The following is a 14,436-nucleotide window of genomic DNA, read 5'->3' on the forward strand; positions in this document are numbered from 1 at the left end:
TCAATCTTTCTCCGTTTACCATGATGTTGCTTTTGGTCCAATTGTGAGGATTTTTGTTTTCTTCATGTTGAGATGCAATCCATACTGAAGGCTGTAGGCTTTGATCTTCATCAGTAAGTGCTTCAAGTCCTCTTCACTTTCAGCAAGCAAGGTTGTATCATCTGCCTATCGCAGTTGTTAATGAGTCTTCCTTCAATCCTGATGCCACACTCTTCTTCATATAGTCCAGCTTCTCTAATTATTTACTCAGCATACAGATTGAATAAGTATGGTTAAAGAATACAACCCTGATGACACCTTTCCTGATTTTAAACCACACAGTATCCCCTTGTTCTGTTTGAAGGACTGCCTCTTGGTCTATGTACAGGTTCCTCAGAGAACAAGTAAGTGTTCTGGAATTCCCTTTTTTTGCAATATTATCCATAATTTGTTATGATCCACACAGTGGAATACCTTTGCATAATCACTAAAACACAGATAAACATCTTTTTGGTATTCTGTTCTTTCAGCCACGATCCATCTGACATCAGCAATGATATTCTTCATTCCTCGCGTCCTCTTCTGAATCTGGCTTGAACTTCTGACAGCTCCCTGTTGATGTACTGCTGCAACTGTTTTTAAATTATCTTCAGCAAAATTTTACTTGCATGTGATATTAATGTATTGTTCTATAATTTCCTCATTCTGTTAGAACACCTTCCTTTGGAATGGGCACATAGCTGGTTGGCCAGATAGCTGTCTTCCAAATTTCGTGGCATAGAGCAGTGAGCTCTTCCAGCATTGCATCTGTTTGTTGAAACATCTCAATTGGTATTCTGACAATTCCTAAAGCCTTGTTTCCCACCAATGCCTTCAGTGCAGGTTGGACATCTTTCTTCAATACCATTGGTTCTTGATCATATGCTACCTCCCGAAATGGTTGAATGTTGACCAATTCTTTTTGACTCTGTGTATTCTTTCCATCTTCTTTTGATGCTTCTTGTGTTGTTCAATATTTTGCCCATAGAATCCTTCAATATTGCAACTCGAGGCTTGAATTTTTTCCTCAGTTCTTTCAGCTTGAGAAATGCCAAGCTTAGTCTTCCCTTTTTGTTTTCTAACTCCGGATCTTTACACATTTCAATGTAATACTTTACTTCTTCTTCTCCAGCAGCCCTTTGAAATCTTCTGTTCAGCTCTTTTACTTTATCACTTCTTCCATTTGCTTTAGCTACTGTACATTCAAGAGCAAGTTTCAGAGTCTCTCCTGACATCTATTTTGGTCTTTTCTTTCTTTCCTGTCTTTTTAATGACCTTTTGTTTTCTTCATGTATGGTGTCCTTGATGTCATCCCACAACCTGTCTGGTCTTCAGTCATTAGTATTCAATGCATCAAATCTGTTCTTGAGATTAACTCTAAATTCAGTTGGGTTGTACTCAAGGTTGTTTAATTTTAATTTTCTTCAGCTTCACCTTGAGCTTGCATTGAGCAATTGATGGTATGTTCTGCCATTGGCCCCTGGCTTTGTTCTGACTGATGATATTAAGCTCCTTCATTGTCTCTTTCCAGAAACGTAGTTGATTTGTTCCATATGTGTATTCCATCTGGTGAGGTCCAAGTGTAAAGTTGCCATTTAAGTTGTTGGAAAAAAAAGTATTTCCAATGAATAAGTTGGTGGTCTTGCAAAATTCTATCATGCAATTTCCAGTATCATTTCTATCACCAAGACCACGTTTTCCAACTGCTGATCCTTCTGTTTCCAACTTCCACATTCCAATCGCCAGTAATTAGTAATGCTTCTTGATTGCATGTTTGATAAATTTCAGACTGCAGAAGTTGGTAAAAATATTCAATTTCTTCATCTTTGGCATTAGTGGTTGGTGTGTAAACTTGAATAATAGTCTTATTAACTGGTCTTCCTTGTAGGTGTGTGGATAATATCCTACTGATGGACATTATCCTATCACTTCAGGATAGATCTTGAAAAACTTCTTTTTGACAATGAATGTGACACCATTCCTCTTCAATTTGTCATTCCCTGCATAGCAGACCATATGTTTATCTGACTCAAAATGGCCAATACCAGTTCATTTCAGCTCACTAATGACTAGGATATTGATCTTCAAGTGTTAACCTTTCATTTTTGACAACCTCCAGTTTTCCGAAATTCATACTTGCTGTCATGGTTTGAATTATGTCCTCCAAAAAATGTGTGTATCAGTTTGGCTGGGCCATGATTCCCAGAATTGTGTGGTTGGCCTCCATTTTGTGATTGTAATTTTACGTTAAAGAGGATTAGGGTGGGATTGTAACACCACCCTTACCCAGGTCACATCCCTGATCCAATGTAAAGGGAGTTTCCCTAGGGTGTGGCCTGCACCACCTTTTACCTTACAAGAGATAAAAGGAAAGGGAAGCACGCAGTGAAGGGTGACCTCATACCACCAAGAAAACAGTGCTGGGAGCAGAGAGCATCCTTTAGACCTGAGGTTCCTGTGCAGAGAATCTCCCAGACCAAGGGAAGATTGATGACACGGACCTTCCTCCAGAACCGACAGAGAAAGGCTTCCCCTGGAGCTGATGCCCTGAATTTGGCCTTGTAGCCTACTGGACTATGAGAGAATGAATTTCTCTTTGTTAAATACTTGTGGTATTCCTAATAGAGTAGCACTAGATGACTAAGACACTTGCATTGGGAAAATCTGCTGCAAGAGACCTCTTTAAAGTGTTAAGAAGCAAAGATGTCACCTTGAAGACTAAGGTGTGCCAGATCAGAGCCATGTGAAAGCTAGATAGTGAATAAGGAAGACCAAAGAAGAATTGAAGCCTTTGAATTATGGTGTTGGCAAAGAATATTGAATATACCATGGACTACCAAAAGAATATACAAATCTGTCTTGGAAGAAGTACAGCCAGAATGCTTCTTAGAAGCAAGGATGGTGAGATTACGTCTCACATACTTTGGGCATGTTGTCAGGAGAGATAACTCCCTGGAGAAGGACAGCATGCTTCTTGGTAAAGCAGAGGATCAGTGAAAACAGAGGAAGACCCTCAGTGAGATGAATTGACACAGTGGCTGCAACAATGGGCTCAAACATAGCAACAATTGTGAAGATGGCACAAGACTGGGCAGTGTTTTGTTCTATTGTACATAGGGTCGCTATGAGTTAGAACTGACTTAACAGCACCTAACAATAATAAAGAATCAGTGGGATTTGCTAAGAAATTTTGTCAACTAAAATTCATATTTATTGAGCAACTCTTAGTTATCCTGTTAGGCATTATGAGATTCTAAAATGATATTATGACAAATATCTCTACTCCTGAGGAACTTAAAAATATTCTCAGAGGCAAAATAAACATAAATAAAATGATGGAGTATTATACAGCAATGGTTGAATCTCACAAATATAAGACTGAGCAAAAGAAGCTAGACACGAAACAAAATGTTATATAATTCCATTTATATGAACTTCAGAACCAGGCAAAATAAATCCATGATGTTAGAAATTGGGATAAAAGTTACATTTGGGATGGAGGGAGAGGGCTTGAAGAGGACTTCTTGTGTGCTAATAGTATTCTATCTCTTGACCTGGGTGGTGCTTACTTGAGTGTGTTCATTTTATAAGAATTCATTGAGCTATTATTATTGGTGCACTTTTCTGTATATATGTTATATTTAGATTTAAAAAGTTAAAAACACTGAAGTTCTATGCTGTGGATTCCTGATTCCAAGTGCAAGAAAAGTATGTCTAGTGAAGGTGAACCCAGCTAAGTCTTGAGCAGGAGGGACAAAAACTGTGCTCTGGAGTTTAGGTGCATTGAGAAGTCATCCCAATTGCCAGGACATGACACTGGGGCACAGGTGCGAAGTAAGAAAGCACAAGGACAGTTTGGGGCAGAGTGCATATAAACCCAAACTCGTTGCCGTCAAGTCAATTCGAACTCATAGTGACCCTATAGGACAGAGTAGAACTGCCCCATAGTGTTTCCAAGGAGTGCTGGTGGATTCGAACTGCCGCATAGGATTACCAAGGCTGTAAATCTTTGCAGAAGCAGGCTGCCATATCTTTCTCCTGCAGAGCTGCTGGTGGGTTCAAACCATTGACTTTCAGTTAACAGCCAAGCATTTAACCACTGTGCCACCAGGGTCCTTTGAAGGTAGTGGTTAGACTGAAGTAAAAGCCGTATAAGGGAATGGTGGGAACTGGGTATGAGAGGTGATTCAGAGAGAGACTGAGGACTGGAGGGTCTTGAGTTCTAGGCTATACAGCTTGTGATTTTTTTCTTTTGGATAGTGGAAAATCACTGAAGACTTGCAAGGTAGAGTGCCATATTGAAAGCAGTATTTTGGATGTCAGAGAGGAGGGGACTAGGTAGCATGGGGTAGTAAGAGCAGACAGAGTTGTTCTGGTGGGACTGGAGAGAGCGTAGAGGGAGTACTCTGTGCTGTGAGACATTCTGAGATGTGTCTGGCGGTGTTGGAATTGGCTAGTGTTCAGACTTGAGTTCTTACTGGTGCAGACATGTTTGGGTTCACATCCTTTTCTAAGTGTGCCTCAGGGGCATCAGGCTTGGGCTTAGTGCTCAGGGACAGCTTTGTAAATTGTACCCCGGAGGACTCTCCCATTATTGGATCCTTCTCAGAAAGTGCATGCCCTCACCTGTGTCCATGCCATCCAGCCCCAATGGGACCTGGGAGTGGGACGCCTTCATAGGATTGCCCCCTCAGCCCCGACAGTGTAGTGTGTTTGCAGCAGCAGAAGCCGAACTGTGACAGCACCTAAGCATGGGGCTGCTACAGGCTGCTGGGTGGATGGGGGTGTTGGAGGCTGAACCTGTCTGCTTCATTTAGGCTGGTGTGAGTATTGCTGAATCCCCCTAAGCTTGCTGATCTTTCTGTAGTATGCAGAAGGTGGAGGACAGGCGCTGGTTTCTTCTTCATTTCCAGGAATCTTGGACAAGGAGAGCTAAACAAAATTTCCATGTGGAGAAGTATCTTCCCTTTGTCTTCACTGTTTTGTAGGTAACTCAATATGCTATCCAAGAAGAGACCAATTGAGGCAGAACCATGGCCTGACAAGATATGCCCTAGGGCCAGAAGTGAGTGTTCTAGGGTAGGATGGTCATTCTTTAGTAGGACAGGGAAGACAAGATTTGTTCTTTGCCAAAATCACAGAATAGTAGAGCATCTAGAAATAACACCTGGTATGGTGGTTTATGATTTCCTAAGGCACTTCATATGAATTATCTTATCTTAATTTTTTTCTTAAAAATTGTTTTATTGTGGTTAAAATGTATATAACAAAGTGTTTGCCAATTCAACACTTTTTATATATATATATTTTTTATTGTACTTCAGACGAAGGTTTACAGAACAAATAGTTTCTCATTAAACAGTCAGTACACATACTGTTTTATGACATTGGTTAATAACCCTACAACATGTCAACACTCTCCCTTCTTGACCTTGGAGGACACGTTTTTTGGTGAAAATATACATAGCCAAAGTTACACCATTTCAAAAGTTTCTACATGTACAATTAAGTGACATCGATTACATTTTTCCAGTTGTGCTGTTATTCTCACTATCGTTTTCCAAATTATTCCATCATCATTATCTTCAACTCACTGCCTCCTTATTTTACATTTTGATCTTCTCAACCAGGCTGTGAGAAAGATGGGGAAAAGATCATTACCCCTGCTTATCCTGTGAGGATTCATGTGTAGATGTCCAGAAAGATGAGATGATCTGACCAGAGTTTTCCAGGTGGTAAGAGGCAGAAGTGGGACTTAAAACCAGATCTTTTGGCTCTGAGTCCAGAGATTTCCTGATGCCCCTTGACCAGATTTGACCGTCCAACAGTAACCCCGGAGGGAATTCAACCCTAGGGACCCCCATGACCTGCTAGTCTGTGAAAAAATATGATGGAGGAGGGGCATGTTGGACTGAGGGGTTGGGGAGGGTAAACGAGAGAAGCAGGATGATAACTTGGTGAGCCCTGCTTGCCTTTTTCCTTTTGCCCTGGAGTCAAGAAGGAACCAAGGCTGGGCTATGTGTACCGAGCAGAGGACTGCAGAGAGGGCATGAAGATGCTAGCAAGAGAGGGGAACAAAGCATTAGCCAGTAGCTTAATAAAGAGGAGTCCTCCCTCATGCTGGGTCCAGATGGGGTAGACAGCAGGGGGTGACCCAGCTAATCAACAGATGGCCCAGACCTTCAGGGAGATCAGAACTATTCACCTAAACCAAAGACCGAGAGGATGTTGGACATTTCATATAAATGGAATCATATAATATGTGATCCTTTGTGACTGGTTTCTTTCACTTAACATAATATTTTCCAGGCTCATCCATGTTGTAGCATGGAATGGTTGCCATACCCTGTAACTTCCTGCCCAGTGTAAACATCCGGCAGATTAGACCTTCCAGCTGTCTACACTACGTGCATGCTCCTTAGGGAAGGGTCCACAGCTAGCGAAGAAATTCAGGTGGGTTGGGAAGGGTTCATTCCACCTGTCAAATGCTACTAATCTAGTGTCTAGTTTACTGTAACTTTTTGATCAAGATGATTACTGTGGAAGATCATAGGTGGCAGCAAAGCCCAGGTGAGCAGACCTGAGCTATAGGGGTCATGTGAGGGGACCCCAGTTGAGGTGAGAGTAGAGCAACCATTTGGTATTTCTGGGCTGCCTGGAGGGCAGCAGTTCTTGTTATAATCTAAGGCGTGTAGCTTTGTCTTAATTAAATTTCTTGCTATTTTTAATGTAAGAGGGTGATTTTCCACCAGATATAGCAGCGGTTTTGCAGAGATGTATTTTAAGAGTTAAGTAAGTTGTGTTGCTTCCTTACCTTACCAATTCCAGATTTGGTGACCGGGCCCAGGTTCGGCCTCTGTATTATCCTTCTTGATTTTATAAACTTTGGAAATATTTGCTCTTAGTAATTACTCTGTGTGTGTGTGTGTGTGTGTGTGTGTGTGTGTGCGCGCTGTGCCCAGGGGACTTAAACCCTCCTCCTGTGACATTCCTTCTTTAGGATCATTGGCAGTGATTCATGCTATAACATGGATGAGCCCTGAAAACATTATGCTAAGTAAAAGAATCCAGTCACAAAGGATAACACATTGTATGTTTCCATTTATATGAAATGCCCAGAATAAGTAAATTTATAGAGCCACTAGGTAGATTAGTGGTTGCCAAGGACTGGGGGAAGGGGTATTCCGGGAGTGCCTGCTAATGGGTACAGGGTTTCTTTTTGAAATGGTGAAAATATTCTAAAATTGATTGTGGTGATGGATGTACAACTTTGCAAATATACTAAAAACCGGTGAACTGTATACTTTAAATAGGCGAATTGTATGGTATATAAATTATATCTTAATAAAACATTTTTTTTAAGAAAAGAAAAAGATCGTTGGCAATATAGGACCCAGAGAGTTGGCTGGAGAGAATGTCAGTATGACATGACCGCACTGAGGTGGGGCAGATCTTGGGGACATTCTGCACAGGAGTGGCTGATACAGAATTCTGACTCAGTTTAGATGGGTAGAGGATAACTCAATCCTCAGAATTTTACTAGTTTGTTCTTCCATTTTTTCTTAGTCCAACCCATAGATCTTTTGATAAGCACATGGCCCCTTTGTCCAAAAGTTCAGGCCAATACTTTATTAAAGACCACAGGAAAAGTGCTAAACAAGAAACAAAAACTTAAGTGTGGGGGATTGGCCTGGACTTTTGAATAGAAGGGGTCATGTGCTTACCAAGAAATCTATGGGTTGTACTGGTGGCACGGTGGTTAAGTTTGGCTGTTAACCAAATGTTGGCAGTTCAAATCCACCAGCTGCTCCTTGGAAACCCTACGGGGCAATTCTACTTTGTCCTATAGGGTTGCTATGAGTCGGAACTGACTCAATGGCAATGGGTTTTTTTCTAAACCAAGGCCAAAACCAATATTCTCCTAGCTTTTCTTTTAGAAGTTTTAAAAGTTTTGACATTCACATATAAGTTTTTTGTCTACCTGGAATGGATGTTAGTGTCTGATATGAGGGAAGGAATCCAATGTTATTTTTTCCTATATGAACAAGCAACAGTACCAGCTTCCTTTCAGCTCTGACACGCATCATTGTTCCGTATTTGTGTGAATCTGTTTCTTGGCTCTCTATTTTGTTCCATTGGTCATTTTGTCTGTATTTGTGCCAACACCATATTGCCTTAGTCACTCTAGTTTTATAAGTCTTGATATCTGCTAGGGCAAGTCCCTCCACTTTATTCTTCTTCTTCCGCAATATCTTTTCTATTCTAGGACCTTTGCTGATTTATATTTTCCCCCCAAATAGGATCATAATGTTACTAAACCTGTGACATGTATTAAACATATTATGAATATTTTGTCATTATAAATTATATAAAAATATAATTTTAATGGTGCATGATATGTTATTATTTGAATGTACCATAATTTATTTACTGTATCCCCCCGTTTTGAATATTTAAGTTGTTGCCAAATTTTCATTATCATAAGCAATTCTGTGGTGAATGTTCTTGTGGTAAAATCTTTTTCAAAGTATCCATGATTATTTCCTCATGATAGAAGTAGGATTTCTGAGTCTAATATTTGCTTAATTTCAAGGTTTTTCTTACAAATTGCTAAGTTATCTTTTAGAAAATTTGCATGAACTGTTTGAAAGTGCAGGTCTCAGGGTATCCTTGCTACCAGTGGACATTATAATTTTAAACAACATTTTCCAATTTGACAGGCAAATAATTTAAAACCAAGTTAAATTTGGATTACATGTCTAATTTGGATTGATCACATTCTATGTTTGTTTTCCTAGTGAATAGCCATGGAGTTTCGTACACTGTCCAGTCCCAGTTGCCATGGAGCCAATTCTGACTCATGGCGACCTTTGTGTATCAGAGTAGAATTGTGCTCCATAGGGTTTTCAACGGCTGATTTTTTGGAAGTAGATTGCCAGGCCTTTCTTCTGATGTGTCTCTGGGTGGACTCAGCATTTAGATTAGCAGGAGTGTATTAACCATTTTCACCTGAGCGTGTTAACTGTTTTCACCACCCAGGGACTCCTTTTATACATTAAATACGCTCCTAAGCATTATCTCCCTTTGTTCCGTTAGGCAAAATGAGCCAGGCCCATCAGGCCCATGGAGAATCAGACAGCAACAGTGACAGAATTTATTTTGCTGGGATTTCCTCTCAGCAGGGATGTGGAGCTGCTGTTCCTGGTGCTGTTGCTGCCCACGTTCCTGCTGACCCTTCTGGGGAACCTGCTCATCATCTCCATTGTGTTGTCCTACTCTCGCCTTCACACCCCTATGTACTTCTTCTTATGCAATCTCTCTATCTTGGACATCCTCTTCACCTCAGTCATTTCCCCAAAAGTGCTGGCCAACTTAGTATCTGGGGATAAAACCATCTCCTTTGCTGAGTGTATCACCCAGTGCTATTTCTACTTCTTCCTGGGCACAGTGGAGTTTCTCCTGCTAACAGTCATGTCATATGATCGCTATGCTGCCATCTGCTACCCGCTGCATTACAGCACCATCATGAGACTTCCTGTCTGCACTGGGACAGTTAGCTTCTCTTGGGTGGGAGGCTTCCTATCTGTCCTCTTTCCAACCATCCTCATCTCCCAGCTGCTTTTCTGTGGCTCCAACATCATTAACCACTTCTTCTGTGACAGTGGGCCCCTACTGGCCCTGGCCTGTGCAGACACCACTGCCATTGAGGTGATGGATTTTATGTTTTCATCCACGGTCATTCTCTGCTGCATAGTCCTTGTGGCCTATTTCTACATGTACATCATCTTGACGATAGTGCACATCCCTTCTGCAAGTGGGAGAAAGAAGGCCTTTAACACCTGTGCTTCCCATCTGACCATAATTGTGATTTCGGGTGGCATCACTGTGTTTATCTATGTGACTCTCTCCCAGAAAGAATATCTGGATATCAACAAGATCCCTTCAGTACTGAGCAGTGTGGTGGCTCCATTCCTCAACCCATTTATATATACCCTGAGGAACGACACAGTGTTGGGGGTCCTCAGGGATCTGTGGGCCAGGGTTCGAACAATCTTATAAAAGAGGATGAAGACAGTGCTGAGGAACAGATTGTCCTCCAACAAAGCCCACCGAGGAGGGGCTGGTCCCTCCTGCTCTTCGTCTCTATGGGTCCATTTTATAAAGCCCCAGTATTAGAAAGAGAGGACCTGCCTTAGCAAAAGGGTGAGCTATCGAAGTGATACTGAAAAGTCTGTAATGGAAAGAATGCTGAGTTTGGAGACAAGAGCTTGGACTTTGGCCTTGCTTCTAACTTTAACTCTGTGGCCACATCTGTGTCATCAGCCTCTCTGGCCCTCAGTGCTCTTATCTGAAGTGTGACAGGGCTGGACTTGAGGAATTCTAAATCCCTAGACACACTGGGGGCCCTGGTGGCACAGTGGTTAAGTGTTTGGCTGCTAACCAAAAGGTTGGCAGTTTGAATCCACTAGTTGCTCCTTGCAAACCCTGTGGGACAGTTCTACTCTGTTCTATAGGGTCGCTATGAGTCAGAATCGACTTGACGGCAGTGGGTTTTTTTAAACACATTGGGTATTGTTAGAACTACCAACAGGGCCATGCAGCCTGTGTCCAATTGTTGTTAGGTGTCGTTGAGTCAATTCTGACTCATAGTAACCCAACGTGACAGAGTAGAACAACCCCATAGAATTTTCTAGGCTGTAATCTTTACAGGAGCAGATCACCAGGTCTTTCTCCCATGGAGCTGCTAGGTTGGTTCAAACCGCCAACCTTTTGGTTAGCAGCTGAGTGCTTAAGAGTTGGGCCTCCAGCGCTCCTTGTGTCCTATTGGAAGTCCTGATTTGTTGGACCGTTTCCTTGCTAATCCTGAACATAACTGTTTTATCAGCTCAGCATGAAATCCTTTCTGGATCCCTCTTTCTTTCCACCTTCTACAGGTATCCTTCTAGGAGTGTCCTGTGTTATTCTTCAGTCCACTTCAATATCCTGTAAGCCACTGTTTTCCCTCAGTGTATGCTTGTAATGATTGTGTGTATGTGTAGTCTTTGTGGTATTTAATAATGTTGTTTTCTGTAGTAGAACATGTTCATAATACCCAGCTTGCTTCCCTAGCCTCAGACGTTGGCCCATGGGTGGATATCTGACAGAAGATACCATCCATTCCTTGGCCAGTGACTGATGAGCTGTATGGCCTAGCTGAGACAGATAAACTGTGCAAACAACTATCTCTTTTTGCAAAATTTTAACTAAGAGACATTGTGTCAGGGAATGGTGATGTTCTCCCTGGAAGCTCAAGTAGAACTGGAATGGCCATTTTGGGAGCTGTGATGGTTAAGGTTGTGTGTTGACTTGGCTGGGCCATGATTGTCAGTGGTTTGATAGTCGTATGATGTTGTGATCACTTCCATGATGAGATTTGATGTTATGTGTTCACCTCCATGATGGGATCTGCTGTGTGTATCCAATCAGCTGAAAGGGAGTTTCCTTGGGCATGTGGCCTACACTGAATATAAGTGGATATTCTGGCAAGGCTTGTGGGCTTTTGCTCATTCTGGATACTACAGCTGGCTTCTGTTCATCTGACCTTCCAGTTCTTGGGACTTGAGCTAGCAGTTTATCTGTGGTCTTGCCTGCCAATCTTGGGATTCATCGATCTTCGCAGCCTGTGTGCAAGAGCCCTACTCTCTGATCTGCCCATCTTGGGTTCGCCAGCCCCTGCAGCTACATGAATCAGGAGAAGCCTCTATCCTGACCCACAGACTTCAGACATTCCAGCCTCTACAACCATGTGAGCCATTTCCTTGGTATAAATTTCTCTATCTATATATATATTTATATTCTTTATTGGTTTTGCTTCTCTAGAGAACCCAGCCTAAGATAGGAGCCATATACAAACTGATGAGTCATTAGATGAAGCCAGTCTGCCCATTGAGGAGAATGGAGTTGATGTGTAGAGGAAAACAGATGAGACAGACAAAAGCCTAGCTGCTGCAGAGAGAGACAGCATGAGGGAATCTCTTCTCTAATGACTAGGGAGGCTAGGGAGATGGACTGGCACCATCTAGGTCAGTGGTTCAAGTCAGTACAAGCCAAACCTTTTAATGTCATCAGAAGCTCTGAGGTTTCATTTTCTGTCCCCCTAAGGCTCTAGTGAGAAACCCTGGTTGCATAGTGGTTAAGCACTACGGCTGCTAACTAAAAGGTCAGCAGTTCGAATCCACCAGGCACTCCTTGGAAACTCTATGGGGCAGTTCTACTCTGTCCTATAGGGTCGCTATGAGTCTGAATCGACTCGATGGCAACAGGTTTTTTTTTTTTTAAGCCTCTAGTGGAGCGCTGGTGGTGAAGTGGTTAAGAGCTCAGGCTGCTAACCAAAAGGTCAGTGGTTCGAACCCACTTTGGAAACCCTATGGGGCAGTTCTACTACGTCCTATAGGGTCACTATGAGTCAGAATTGACTCGATGGCACACAACAACAAGCCTCTAGTGCTGCAGCATTCATTTTGCCTGAATGAATACCAGTCCTGCAGACAGAACAGGTGAGAAGGACACATATACCCCTAAGGGAACTCTGTACAGAGTTCTGTGGAAATAAATGAACACCACTCAAACGAGAACAGACGTTACTGATTCAGAACTAGCAAGAGTCAGCCACCATCACATGTGTTTGGCAGACTCAAAGGCTGGCAGGGGAGTAAGAAAGCTTTATGGTGGCAAAAAGAGGAAGATTCAGGTGTGCTCTGATCTCAGGTTGTTGGCATGGGGAAGCTGGAGGTGGACTAACTAGTAGCAGGCATTTTATGTGATTGGTTTGGGAAGCATATTTGGCTTTCTCTGGTTGTCCTGAATTGGAATGGGAGGAGAGCAATAAATAGGGAACTTGGCAGTCATGACCACCTGACTGTTCCGGGCTGATTGTTGCAGAGGTTGCGGTCTGGCTTCCTGGACAGGTTGCTGCAGTTTGTGGGTCAGAATTCTATTGTCATATATGGTCTGGTCATTGTCCCTGTGTGTATCCAGTCTCTCAGTTCTTATAACATTGGAGGTTTTTATAACATTTTTAAGTCTAAGTAGTTGGACAGTCTTCCCAGAGCAGCCAGCCAGATCCCATGAGTAACAGATGCTGAAAGGTAAGCCCAGGGACACAGAGTCTGGCTGGCGGTTTTGCAGGCCTGGGAGTGGGAGCTGTGGAAAGTGGGAGGCTCTAGAATGTGCTGAGGGGCCAGCTTCTTTGAGTGGACTCTAAGCCACAAGATTTAGCCCTTTGGCTGGTAAAGCCTACGCAGGGAATACCTGGCACTAGAGGCAGCACTCTTGTAGTATGCCTGGCAAAGCAGTTAAGCCTCTAAGGCCCAGTCTTCCATGAGATTAAAGCGACAGAGCAGGCGTCTAGGGTCAGATTAGTGGTGGAGAAGAGGAAATTTGGAAGGGTCCAGGCAGCTAGGCCCTCTGCTTCTGTGTAGGACTGTGAGATGGCCGTGGAACTGATGTCCCCCTCTGTCAGAAATGTTTCACTTAAAACATTTGGAGATTCATAGACCCTTTTTTCCTAGCCCCAGGCCCAGGAAGTCTTTTAAACCATTGACCAAAAGTTTCCAGATTTGGATTTAAAAACAGCAATATATTGCTAAATTCCCACTGAGAATCTTCAGCCAAGCACTTCTAATCTCAACTCACACCAAACACTTCCTTTTCCTAGGCCTCTTCATCCTTTGTGAGATTAGTGTGTTTGTCTGTCTTCCCCAAGAGATAGCAAATGCCTTTGAGGACAGAGACCGAGTGTTGCTAACTTTTGGGTCCCCTTTTTCTTCTAAGAATCTACATCAGTGTTCTCACACTAGATATGCTCAATAAATATGTATTAAGATAGTGGAAATATGTTCAGTTTAGCAAGCCTTTTTTTTTTTTTGTGCAAATTTTAGCTGGGACTTGGGTTAGGCCCTAGGTGGTGCCAACGGTTTGCACTCGACTACTAACCTAAAAGTTGGCTGTTTGAACCTATCCAGTGGCGCCCTGGAAGAAGAGCCCTCGTGATTTGCTTCCATTAAGATTACAGCCAGGAAAACCCTAATGGAGCCATTCTATTCTGTAATGCATGGTTCATCATGAGTTGGAATTGACTTGATGGCAACTAACAACCACAACATACATAGTTAAATAAAGCATTTCGGCTCTTCAGATAGGAACTTTGAAAACAAGTGGAGGAGGAAGATGCCTGAGGGCACTGGGAGGGCCCCCTGAGGGACTGTAAGTATCAGGAAATGGCAATGGTTCAGACATGGGCTCGAGGTGCCACAAAGACAGTTCATCTGCTTAAAAACTTTGTCTTACACTACACATAAAGATAATGCTCTACATTCTACCTTGGTGAGTAGTGTCTGGGGTCTTAAAAGCCTGTGAGCGGCCATCTAAGATACTCCA

The 14,436-nt window shown here is 42.6% G+C and overlaps 1 protein-coding gene across 1 annotated transcript; it reads left to right on the forward strand.

Annotated features, from left to right (window-relative positions):
* The first annotated feature begins 9,141 nt into the window (after positions 1–9,141).
* Positions 9,142–10,077, forward strand: LOC101350111 (olfactory receptor 6J1). The gene has a single exon (XM_012559565.1). The coding sequence runs from the start codon at positions 9,142–9,144 to the stop codon at positions 10,075–10,077; it is 936 nt and encodes a 311-aa protein (XP_012415019.1).
* The last annotated feature ends 4,359 nt before the right edge of the window (positions 10,078–14,436 follow it).

This window comes from Trichechus manatus, unplaced genomic scaffold (genome assembly GCF_000243295.1).
Source record: "Trichechus manatus latirostris isolate Lorelei unplaced genomic scaffold, TriManLat1.0 scaffold00268, whole genome shotgun sequence".
Taxonomy (NCBI): domain Eukaryota; kingdom Metazoa; phylum Chordata; class Mammalia; order Sirenia; family Trichechidae; genus Trichechus; species Trichechus manatus.

Excerpts from the sequence above, each read along its gene's own strand:
- LOC101350111 (XM_012559565.1), top strand. The coding sequence starts at position 9,142 with ATGGAGAATCAGACAGCAACAGTGACAGAATTTATTTTGCTGGGATTT.